At 53.0% G+C, this 11524-nt stretch overlaps 6 protein-coding genes across 6 annotated transcripts; 1 reads left to right on the top strand and 5 right to left on the bottom strand.

Moving 5' to 3' along the window:
• Positions 1 to 1551: 1551 nt before the first annotated feature.
• On the bottom strand, positions 1552 to 2337 carry PG994_013889 (uncharacterized protein; the record flags this gene model as incomplete). The annotated part of the gene is made up of 2 exons (XM_066865298.1): positions 1552 to 1884; positions 2275 to 2337. 2 exons carry the CDS (start codon positions 2335 to 2337, stop codon positions 1552 to 1554), a joined length of 396 nt encoding a protein of 131 aa, XP_066708427.1.
• A 3132-nt stretch (positions 2338 to 5469) lies between these two features.
• On the bottom strand, positions 5470 to 7017 carry PG994_013888 (uncharacterized protein; the record flags this gene model as incomplete). The annotated part of the gene is given in 6 exon segments (XM_066865297.1): positions 5470 to 5712; positions 5728 to 5893; positions 6001 to 6086; positions 6159 to 6518; positions 6548 to 6804; positions 6855 to 7017. 6 exon segments carry the CDS (start codon positions 7015 to 7017, stop codon positions 5470 to 5472), a joined length of 1275 nt encoding a protein of 424 aa, XP_066708426.1.
• An 839-nt stretch (positions 7018 to 7856) lies between these two features.
• Positions 7857 to 8341, bottom strand: PG994_013887 (uncharacterized protein; the record flags this gene model as incomplete). The annotated part of the gene is made up of 2 exons (XM_066865296.1): positions 7857 to 8094; positions 8181 to 8341. The coding sequence occupies 2 exons, from the start codon at positions 8339 to 8341 to the stop codon at positions 7857 to 7859; spliced, it is 399 nt and encodes a 132-aa protein (XP_066708425.1).
• A 355-nt stretch (positions 8342 to 8696) lies between these two features.
• Positions 8697 to 9385, bottom strand: PG994_013886 (uncharacterized protein; the record flags this gene model as incomplete). Its single annotated transcript, XM_066865295.1, has 2 exons — positions 8697 to 9115; positions 9193 to 9385. 2 exons carry the CDS (start codon positions 9383 to 9385, stop codon positions 8697 to 8699), a joined length of 612 nt encoding a protein of 203 aa, XP_066708424.1.
• Positions 9386 to 9627: 242 nt separating this feature from the next.
• PG994_013885 (uncharacterized protein) lies at positions 9628 to 10290 on the bottom strand (the record flags this gene model as incomplete). The annotated part of the gene is made up of 2 exons (XM_066865294.1): positions 9628 to 10065; positions 10126 to 10290. The coding sequence occupies 2 exons, from the start codon at positions 10288 to 10290 to the stop codon at positions 9628 to 9630; spliced, it is 603 nt and encodes a 200-aa protein (XP_066708423.1).
• Positions 10291 to 10746: 456 nt separating this feature from the next.
• Positions 10747 to 11329, top strand: PG994_013884 (uncharacterized protein; the record flags this gene model as incomplete). Its single annotated transcript, XM_066865293.1, has 2 exons — positions 10747 to 11014; positions 11085 to 11329. The coding sequence occupies 2 exons, from the start codon at positions 10747 to 10749 to the stop codon at positions 11327 to 11329; spliced, it is 513 nt and encodes a 170-aa protein (XP_066708422.1).
• Between the last annotated feature and the right edge of the window lie 195 nt (positions 11330 to 11524).

Below are 11524 nucleotides of genomic sequence, written 5' to 3'. Positions count from 1 at the left end.
GGCCGTAGAAGCTGAGAAGATGAATTCGACGATGGAGGTACCTCGAAGACACTGGGATTCTGTAATACGAAACATGGTGGGCAACAACTGATCTTGCCTGATCTCAGATCTGCCGCCAAATATCCCCAAGCCGTGTTTCACGTCACGAGTCGGAGATCTTATCTGTCATGGTATGATTATGCTGGACGGAGATCCGTTGGCTCCGGCATATCTTGGCCTGCAGACAAACAGTTTTCTCCTATTTCCTCCTAGCTCTGGACGTTTCCGCAAACCATGGCAATACTACCCGCAGACTAGTCTGTAAAAGCACACTCTGCAGCGGTAGCTTCCTATCTCGGAGATAGCGCCCTCACTTAGCGCAGCATACTGGGCACCGCTGTCGTCTACAGGTTTCGCCTGATCACGCTTATCACGCCAACAACGGCTTGGTATGCTACCGCGCGAAGACCATACATACTACTACTACTACTACACGAGCCTCAAGGGCCCCTATGTCAGCACAGACGAGACGGTGCTATTAGTGACACAGTATCATGGCATGGAACTACTGCATCAGCAGCACGCTACAGGCGCGCGTTAGCGTCAGTGAGAGAGCGCTAACTACATGATAAGAAACATATGTATACTTATTAAGCTACCTATGTGATACCGCGAACCTCTTTCTAGAAGCCGCGCTACCCGCTAGATCCAATAGCTGCCTACGCCGGAGCATTACTAAGGTCTAAGCTCTCAGTGTAGTTCCGAAATGGTGTCGTTTAGTTTTGCCGTACTCGAGTCAATCAACCTGCATCTCATAATAAAACCTAATGGGGACAAACTGCCATCGGATACTGACCAAGGCTTTGTTACGAGCAACAAATGGGATTTATCTTTAGCCATGGTCGATCAAGCGCTTGCCGTATCAGCACGTGAGTCCCCGGCGGAGCCGCCGATCGGATGAACTGTATTCGGCGGGGCTACTAACAGCTGCTCACAGGTTGGCAAGCTGGGTATTGGTGTAGTGGTGTAGCCCAATTGCAAATGAGGCTCCGTCAGGTTCTCCTCTTTCTGTCGACACGAGCCGCATTGGAGGACGGTCCAGGCGAGAGATTGCGTACCCTTCGGATCAGTTCTTTTTTAAAATAGGACTCGACCTCTTCCCAACCGGCAGATGAACGTGGCTCTGGGATGGACGATGAAACCATGGGGCATTATGCATTGATAGTCGGCCACGCCGGTATATCCCGCAAACGCACATGGCCCAGCAGGAAGAAGGAGTACTGGGGCATATCTTTCCTTGCGCTGCCGTTCGAACACACAAAAAGAGCATCAAGAATAAGAAGGGTATCGTTTGGTGGGGTTAGGTGACCCAAATGCCCAGCCGCATGCGCTACAGACGACAAGGCTGCCGGTCGTTATTTCACTAATGGCTCTTGCAGTGATTACTGGCCTGAATTGCAACGCTGAGTTACGGCGGTCAGCGACGATAGTGTCAAGAGACCACCACCATCGGCCCCGGACAAGCATTGCAGTCATGGAGATTAACGGGCTACGAAACAGTGTAACACAACTTTAACCGAGACCGAGGTGCATTTCGAACATCGCAATCTTCATCGTCGATTCTGATCGACGGGCCTTGCCAAGGTATAGGGCAAAAGTGAAATGCCGATGATACTCGGGTCCTTGGTTGGCCTTCTCGACTTTGGTCCCATTGGGAAAGTGAAGGAACAGGAAGTTGAAGGGCGAAAACTTTGTTTCTGCTAATGGCGAGGGTGTTTTGCTATAGATGTCCACTAATACATTGCGGCCAAGGTCTGTACAGAATGGCCCTCGTCCGGCTAATCGCGCATATCGAATCAGACGATACTCGTGTTCCCATGTCTGTGCCGCACGTGGGATGGAAACCTGCAAGAGAGTTGCAGTCAGTCACACGAACGAGCTTATTTCACACTCCTCGTTTCAAATATGCCGCCGGACTGTCCGCCTTCCAAACGAAATGCTACCGAGCCTGGCTGGCCATCAGAAAGGCATCATTCTGACCGGATGACGTGCAGACGAGGGCAGCAGAGAAGAGGGGTGGTGAACAAGCAACTACTGTTGTCGGTTCGTGTAACAACCCATCAACATTACCCATTGCCAACATGTGTGACCCCTCACTCTCCGACGGAGGTGAGGATCAGCCCCTGGGTGAGATTGGACTGTTTGTTCGCGACTCCGCCGCACAGACGCTCCCTTACCTAACGTCTGGCAGCAATCGGAGATATGCTGTGAGTTACCACTACAATACAGACTCACATGAATGTACATTACCAGCTTCCAATCCGTCACTAGCCACGCTGTACCGGGCTGGTTGCTCATGTTACTACTGCCTTATTTTACACAATGTCCGAAACGAACCGCGGATCTGGCCTAACTTGCAGCCGCAGCCGCCGATCTGCAAATGCTCCGAGGAAGAAAAGCCCCCTTTCTACCAGCATGACGGGGAAAAAGCAAAAACGGGTGAGCCAACCAGGGAGAAGAGGAAGCAGGTACATGTTGTTGCATATCATCGCCGGCCCGGGCTGGATGAGCTGAGATGAACAAACGGACGACGTTGCATTCAAATATCTTGCGACTGCTACACTACATATCGTCATATCGCTTTGTGTACATGACTGTACTTGGTGTGGACTGTGGTACATAGTTGCAGCTTTGTTGGCGGTAGCGGGCCTCTCCTCTTTCCCGGAACCCAAGGCTGGTCGTCCGCTGGTTCGTTCGCTTGCTCGGTAGGTACTTCAAGTTCTATGTATTTCATGCTTCTCTCAGAATTCACACACATCGCCTGTCCACCGGTCTGCATCATCCTGTAATCCATAATACTACCGAAAGTAAAAAGTGTTTTTCCCCCTACTTTTCTTTCTTTTTATTAATGGATTCTGGCTCAATTCGTGTGTTGTTTCTCTGTCTTCTTTTTCTTCTTCTTGTTCCATGCGCTGGACTGAGCAAAGAAAAAGAAGAAAAACCGGTACATGGCAATAGTATGTAGTACATGTTCAAGCACAGACTAGATATCGCTAATCCTCCGGCGGGCTTTTAATGGACAAGCAATGGTGGTTCGACAGCGTGACATCGCATGCCAGACTTCCTTAGTCATGAAGGGATGCCAAGATCCCTGTTCAACCACCCACACGATGTCCCGCGCACAAGGGGGGAAATGGCTTGGCCGCTTTGCTTGGGTCCAATCCAGTAGGTTAGAGCGTGCACCTGAGATAGAAGTTGGTCATTTTGATTGGACAGTGCACCTGTCTATATAACATCTATTTAAGAAAAGATAGGAAGGTGTCAGTTCCTATTACGGGTCTTTGGGTATAATGTCTAGTAGTATGTAAGTAACAGCTATATCAAGCTGCAAGCTGCAAGCTGCAAGGTGTGCCCCCGTTCGTTCGCCCTGGCCCGCACCCAAGGTGGACAAAAAAGTATGGCATACACTGCATTTACTGTTTGTTCTACCTACGGTCGGCATGCAATGCAGCTGCTGGGTTGGGATCCCTTCGCGAAGGCTCGCTTCTCGCCTGACTGGGCAATCGCACTTGCATGGTTCCCACTGCGAATTAAAAGTCCGCCGCCTGGGCCGGATGGTTACTGTGACCTCACCCACGAGAGGAGCGTGCCACGAAGGGTACTTATCCATTGGGCTACGATATCTAATGGACGAATAGGTAACATCCAGGACTGGATTCTTTGTTCTGCCCGATTTGTTGACGATTTCTGTTAATGCAGAGTTGCATTCAATATCGGAAGTACTAGGTTACTGAATGCTGGAAGTAGGCATTAAGAACCCCTGTCTATCTCTCTTACTGGCGGATTGCGATCTGGACTTTTAAAAACTTGGCTCTTGGAAACTTTCTTCTCCAGCCATTCGCAGCGACCCTATTCTGCCACCACCTTCTCGATCGGGCATCTTAAGATAACTCGATACCAAGGGTCATAAGCAAATGCTATCGCATGCAGCTCAGACATATATATAATTCAATACCCTAGAGAGCGGTGAAGAAGAAGAGGGATCTTCACCGAAAGCCTTTGTTTTCCGCGGCTGTCTTGGGTGTGTATGTGTGTATGTGTGATGTGGCACGTCCAGAAAGATCACAATGTGTCTTGTGCAGCAAATTTGACAGTGTTATTAATAGCAGTAGGTAGTTGATACAATTCGGCTTCTGTAGCACGACACGGATACGCGCACCATCTCTCCCCGGTCACGCTTCCCACTTAACCGTGTCTCGTCTCGGTAAATCCTACTGCCGCAGGTATGTAGTGGGGACTGACCAGATACAGTACATCAGAGGAAGAAAAAAGCCGTTAAAGAGGGATCAACGGCTGTGCTTGCCAAATGTATGGGGACGCGGTTCTTTGCATAGCCGCCCGCATGTCTTTTCGTGGCCCTGCTTCTGGCCCTGCGTGTCTCATCGTCCCGAATTGGGCGATTGGGAAGTGTCTGGACGAGTGCGTGTGCGACCAGGCGCTGTCCGGAGATGAGAGGGGCCGGATTTCCCACCCCAACCCCAATTGACGCTCAAGCGTCCGGGCTTCTCGCCCGAGTGGTTGTTCATTTTAGCCTCACGGGGTGGAGGGAGCCACACGAACACACATACATATGTCATAGGTATGTGTGTCGTGCATGTGACCAGTTCAACCGTGGCGTGATGATGAGAGGGCTCTACTGTATTTCGGTACACCCGATAGGGGAAGAAAAAAGAGGAACCTGTCAACCACAGTACCTCATCGTGGGACTCGTGCAGAGCCACTCCGCCTGGCTCAACTGGAGGTCCATGCCTCGATTGGTAAATGCTTGCGAGACGTTTGCGACGACCCGGCAGTCTGGCGTCCGCGTTGAGGGCTTGTAACAACACTAGAAGCCCGTCGTTTGGGCACGCACGCAGCCGTCTCTGTGCGCCTGCCTCGTTAGTAATACATACAAGCTGGTCGAAGAAGTAAGTGAGCCCGCGTAACGGCCGCGGCGCTTATGGAGACTGTCTGCTGTGTGTGTGTGGTCCTTAGCTATTGAAACACTGCTGGCGCTATAACGTAGCATCGCTCGTGTAGACCGAGTTGCACTGAAGCCTAAAGTTGCGGGCTATTATAGAAACATGCAGTATAATAATATGTTTCTTATCGCCGTTACGTGATGGCTAGATCGTCGCCATAGCAAATTACTCCAGCCAGAGAAACATTCGAGTTGCTGTTGTAACGCCAAGAAGTGTAACGCAGTGAAGGGGAGGGGGGTGGGAAACACAGCCTACGATCCGTGCTGTTACTTCCTGCATATCACGATCCCACGCGCGCGGCAAAGCGATGGTGCCTCATTCAAGTTTTCAGTAGCCATTGGGATGTGCGCTATAATATGTACAGCCTCCGCGATGTCTCCTCTTGACAGTTTGACAGTTTGACAAGCGCTCAGACCGGCGCACCGCCACCCTCCACCCCAAAGGACCCAGCGTCCCGTCCTATAGAACTCTATAATACGGACTTCGCTTGCAAGGCTCTGGTCGCGCTCTCTTGAAGCTGTTTTACCATCTCACCCGCTGGTAGGCTTTCTTTGATCAGGCCGACACCGGTGCCACTGCCCACGAAGTATTTGTTAGATAACTCGAACGTATGTAGCAGGCGCAAAAGGAGCGAACGTAGATGAGTATCCCCTATTTGGGGTAAAAGGGGAAAGGGGAAAGGGGAAGTGATAGGAGATGAAATTGATAGAACCTACGACCATGTAACCATCCTCGAGTTATCGCCGGCATCTTTGGCCATCTTGAACTTGGCCGCGTTCTCTTCCAGCGGCACGCCGGCTTCGTGGTCTTGATAGCAAGGGTGGACCACGGCGCGGCCGTCGTAGAGATCGGGCCATGTCATGTTGCCCTGGACGTGATCATGTAGTTGCGACCTGCCGTCGTAGTCGTGAAGTGTTAGAAAAGCATTCGCCCTTGACGCCCATACTGGTTCGGTCTCGGAGATGGCAATACCAGATGAAAGGAAGAAGAATAAACTAACTTAACTGTGTTCATGCCACCATCTGATGTTGATAGGATGGCATTCCTCTTGAACTCCTGAGTGTCTGCCTCGGTAGCGACCATGAACTGCCCACGTCAAGGTCAGCCTTCACTTTCCCCGAAACCCCAATTAAGAAAGGGTCAAGACAGCAAACGAACCTTAGTCCCCAATACCGCCGCCTCGGCCCCCAAGATCAAGGATGCCGCCACGCCGCGTCCCTCGGCCAGCCCACCCGCCGCCCAGACCGCCACCTCGCGGCCCGTCGATGCCGAAGTAGAGGCGACCATGTCCGCGATTTCGGGTACGAGGCTCACAATACCGGCACCCCGGGCCCACTGGTGCCCGCCAGCGTCGACGCCCTGCGCCACAACGATGTCGGCACCGTACTCGACCGCCTCGCGCGCCGCGGCCACGGATCCGACCTGGACCGCGACCTTGACTTGGGCGTTCCATTCTGCAGGGGACGAGGAAGAAGAAGAAGACCGAACTGCCCGGATCATATCTCCGATGGCCCCGGGCTGGTCGGGGCCGGCGCGAAGAGCCACACGGCGGCCGGGCGGTACGACGCCAGGATCGGGACCGCGGTCTTGGCGAAGTGGGAGACGGACGGCGCATAGGCGACGAAGCCGACACCCAGGGGCAGGGTGTCATTGCTTTGCCCTTCCTGGCTGATAGTGGTGGTGGCGTTACTACTGCTGTTGCTCCTCAGACCAGAGAGCAGACGGCGGGCCAGGCCAAGTTCTCGTTCAAGTTTCTCGAGGGCAGCGCAGCCGGGGGCGAAGTCGCGGCCACCTTGGATGAAGCCTGTCGTATTGTTTAGCTTTACGTCATGCCATTCAGGAGGGGCGACAAACCTAAACCACCGGCTTTGCTCACTTCGGACGCCATAGTTGGGTTTGTGACAAAGTCCATGGGCGCGCTGACGATGAGCGGCGATGAGGTGGTGGGAAACCAGCGCTGCATCCGCGTTCGTGCTGTTGACGAAGCCATTGTGGCGAAGCGGCGGATGGCCGACATGGAAGTGAGTGCGCTGTAGCGTCTATACATGATTAAGTACTTAACCAAGCCAAAAGGGAGTCAGTCTAGTTCAAGAGGATACCCGGAGCGCCGTCGGTTCTGTCACCGGCTATGTTCGGTAGTCAAGCGGTAGTCGAGAAGTTGTCGGCGTGTCAATTACGGGAAATGTGGGTCTGCTGACTCGAGCAACTCCGAGGAGGTGGGCGGGCGGAAGCAGCTTCACTCAATTCACATGCATCATGCATAAAACACAAGCTTGATGACATAAGGAGGAGCGAGAAAGTGTGAGACAGAATCCTGATTCTTGAGAATACTTGGCGTCTTCTTCGTAGCTTCTAGTGGTACAAAGTTTAAGGTTAGGTGCTTACCGACTTCAACCTTGATCAGCTATTTCTTTTTGGCGCCCGCCTGTCGACGACCTCATCACTCAAACTCAATTCCCAAAGGGACGTGAGTAAGCCCCGAACCTTGGCTATAATGACCGGGCGTCCTGTCTTGTCACCCTAAACCCTAATTCACTGACTCCCGAAGGTCATGGAGTTGAGGTTCGAATCCTGACAGCGCTATTGGTATTCCTTCAACGCTAGCGCCAACGCGAGTCCAATCTGCATTGGTGGCTTGCTCAGTACTCGCTGGTACTTGTCATGCGCTTTCGATGATCCCTTTCGACCGGTACCTGACATGGTTCGTCCGAGGTTGAAGGAGGTTGGATGGCGTGCTTGTGGACTTCCTTGTTTGCAGGTGATGGGTCTCCCGGACTCCCTCCCAGCATCGCGCGCGTCGTTGATCGGGATACACCCTGACAGTGATATATGACGACACAATTTCGCGCTCCAAACTCAATTAATGCCCTCCGTTTCGCCGTGCCTAACCCGGCCATACTGGCCCCCCGCCACCACCGTCGACCCGCCCCAGGACTCCTCTCGCCGAGGCCGAGGACGGTACTCCCGCACCGCCGCCGTCGGCATCGGCCTCATGGGTGCCTTCTCGTACTTCCTCGTCGTGCCTGGGAGCACCATATCGTTGACGAACTGCACCTCGAGGTCGCGCGCGTTGCGGCCCGCCACCGCACTATTCCTGTCACCTTGCGGTTTCGTCGCATCACCACCTCGGGGTGCAGGCCGCTCGCGTCTGTGATGCCGCCGTCGTCGTCCCGGTCGTACGTCGCGTGCTTGCGCTTCAGGTAGCAGATGGCCAGCGCGACGAGAAGAGTAAAGACCACGATGCCCACGATGATGCCGATGCGCGCTTCGAGTGACAGCGCGTCGAAGCCGGACACGCCGTCGGCCGCCTTGCCCGCCGCGCTGTATCCGGTGCCGCCCATGTTTTGGTGAGAATTTCGCGGTCACGGTAGATCGTTTTCCCCTTCCTTGCTTTTTTTTCTGGCCGTGAAAACAGCAAGAACAGGATAGATATTACTTCGCTTCAATTGGAGGATTTCATACAGTACTTATTCAATTCCTGCTTACTATATGCGCCGCTTGCCCTGGCTCGCGCTAGGTGCGGCATGACAGTACACTGCCCAACACGGCCACTCGATGAACTGCGCCGCGGTGCATCTTCTGCCACATTTAGTAGTTCCAATACATGCTCAGCGCTTTCCCATCCGTCAATTTCCCGTGCTTTCCACATACTATGCGCTTCTCAAGTGCTCCCCCAGTAACACGTCCGTCGTTGGACTAGGTGTCAGCCGACGACGACGTGCTGGGGAGCAACGCGGGGCCTTGCCACTCCCTCTCGGTGACCTCTTCGAACTCGGGGGTGACGGGATCCTTCCAGCATGGACTATAGTAATACTCATCGTCCGGGTCTAGCTCCTCCTCCCAGTTGGCCTCGGCCGTTTTCTCGCCTTCCGCGTTTTCATCATGGACTGCGGTATGACCGCCCTCATTCCGGGGCTCATTGGGCTTCGACGGCAGCAGCCCGATCTTTCGGAAGGCGTAGTTACGCACGGGCTGGTGTTTGGTGAACAGTAAGAAGATGCGGTACCCGTCCCAGTCATGGACAAAGTGCTCCAGCTCTCTTCCGCGGAAGATCACGCAGTCTCCTGGCTGATATTCGAGCTTCAGGGCAAGTTGAGGGAAGCACAAATCTCCTTCTGATACGGAAAGTGTTAGCCGCCCCTTTGAGGCCCAAACGAATGGGTGTTAGCTGTCTCTTCTTTACTCGTCTTACCTGTGTAGGAGCCAAGCCCCACCAAACTGGCAAAACCGAACTTGACATCGGTCTTGTCGAGATGCCGCTGCGTATAGGAATTGATTCCTAGGACAAACAGCGTCGAGAAGGTTGGCTCCGAAATGGGCGTTTTGAATTCCTTCGGCAAGGCTCTGTAAACGTCAAGGCACTTGGCGTATTCGTCCGGCGCCATTGTGCTTGGGAGGAAACGAACGGCTTCTTGAGGCCAGGCCCACAGCTTTCGTCGTGAAGATGGGGAATACCTGAGAGGGGATATCCTCCAGGACCCTCTGAGGTAGGCCCCTGGCGAGTTTAGTATCGGGTGTCTTCCATATGTGGTCTGGGTTGGTACGGCCTTTCACTGCAATGTAATACACAGTCAGTATCGCACGAACTGTGCTCTGAGTCCGATCCAGATCGAGATGGAGGTTTCGCCTAATCCTCCGACTTACTCGCCCAGGTGCCGTAATGCACTACGCACTGCACGCGCTTCTCGACCCCCTTCAGCGTGGTAGCTTTCTCCAGATCCATATGAGGGTTCTCGAGCCGGATCATCTCATCGACCATGTGCCGACTCGTCTCGGGGAGTGGCAGCGGCGGAAGTGCAGTCCACTTTCGTACGGCGTCTTCCAGTTTGGCAACGCTCTTCGACGGGAAGAGACAATCGAGCAGTTTGCTGAATTTGGTGAGAATCACCTTGGAGTCCTTGTCCAGGACGACAACAGCTTCTTCCTCGGTGTCACGTACGGTCTGCCCACCGTCAAGCACGGCGTCGATGCCGCGATCGTGGATCTCGGCCAGGTACTGCTTGACCTTTTCGGCTTTCTCCTCATCACGGAGAAGAAAGTCTCTGTCAGTGAGCTTGGGATATTCCTAGGCAGTAGTGCCAAGTAAACAGCCGCCCATCCCCGAGGGATGGAATCGTCTACTTACGTCATAACGGCGAGACTCTTCCCAATGGCTTATGTTTCCACACCCCGGCAGCTTCCAGCCGTAGGGATCACCAGGTATGATTTTTCGCTCATCGTGGTAGCGAACAATTGGCTCAAAGTGCTCCTTGGTGATTGACTCAACTGACTGGGCCTGTTTGGAGTCCATTTTGAAGGCCAAGAAGGTGCTTAGCTAGGCACTAGAAATGTGCAAGCAAGGCGTACAGGTTGGGATGATCTTGAGAAGTTGTCGTACATACAAGCAACAAGAAAGCCAAGTGTGTCCCTTTATGACGAAAAGGACCAGACGAGAAGTTGCTCCACGATTCCTGCATGAAGCAAGTAAGAACTAAGGACGCATGGGGCCACGGCACATCTTGCTTTGTTTGTAGCGTTGCGTTTGCTCGTTTGAAGTGCCTTGGGCAACCGAAATAGGTGCCTTGATGTAAGTAGATTTGGGCAGTACCTACGCTCTGACGTTCCCAATCATTACTGATTTTCTCATCAGATGGAACAATTCGCCTCTGCTGCACCTACAAATCTTCTGTGACCAGAGCAGGAAATCCTCATTTCTCATCCCTCCTCACCATCAACACGCCGCCGAGTAGACGGCTTACGCACAACCATGGAAGAGGCACTCTTCGACCCGGACGACCTGCCTTTGGGTACGTCAGTTGCCATTGTGCTAAGATTCGACTTCCTTGATGCCATCGACCAGTTCAGGAAAACCCTTCCTGCTGACTATATCCGGGACTCATGGCTCAAGATCCTCCAAAAGCAATGCTCAGTACTATACTCGCAATTCAGTAATGGACACGGGGGCAATGCTTCAGACCTCGTATCACTGCTGTACCTACAAGTGCTTTTCTTGAAGGGCTTGTATCGCTCTGTGTGTAAGTAACCGGGCCTGTCAAGGGTCGCTTAGCCTGAAGAACAAGCTGGTTTGCTAATCGCTCATGGCAGGCGGTGATGCCGCAGAGACATGCGGATGGGAGAAGATGCCACAAATGCTCTCACCATATCTCAATGGCCTCGGAGATATCTCACAACCCCCCTCTGGCCTGTTCAGTTCAGCAATGAAGGCAACTACCGAAGGAGACTTGCTTGCATACATCGCACACGGCACCGAGAACTCTGACAGGATGGGACCATCATCCATCACGACAGCCTGCATCGTGGCAAATAGACATGCCCCTGAGAGACAGTGATAGTTATCAAAACAGGCTCTGTAATTGCCAACCTGTCCTTCTCTACCACGTATCGAAGATAGGTTTCTTACATACATCAGGAATGATATCTACGGGATGCGGCAAAAGTGAGGTAATTAGCAAAACGAGAGCTAGCAATGGAACAATGACCTGTGACGATTGAATACCTTAGGCAATGATCTAGTAGCTGGTGGA

This window comes from Apiospora phragmitis (assembly GCF_038363925.1).
Source record: "Apiospora phragmitis strain CBS 135458 chromosome Unknown utg000013l:1.0-2965645.0:1.0-2969333.0, whole genome shotgun sequence".
Classification (NCBI taxonomy): domain Eukaryota; kingdom Fungi; phylum Ascomycota; class Sordariomycetes; order Amphisphaeriales; family Apiosporaceae; genus Apiospora; species Apiospora phragmitis.
Note: the sequence above shows the minus strand (reverse complement) of the source record. Positions and strands in the feature narration are given on the sequence as shown.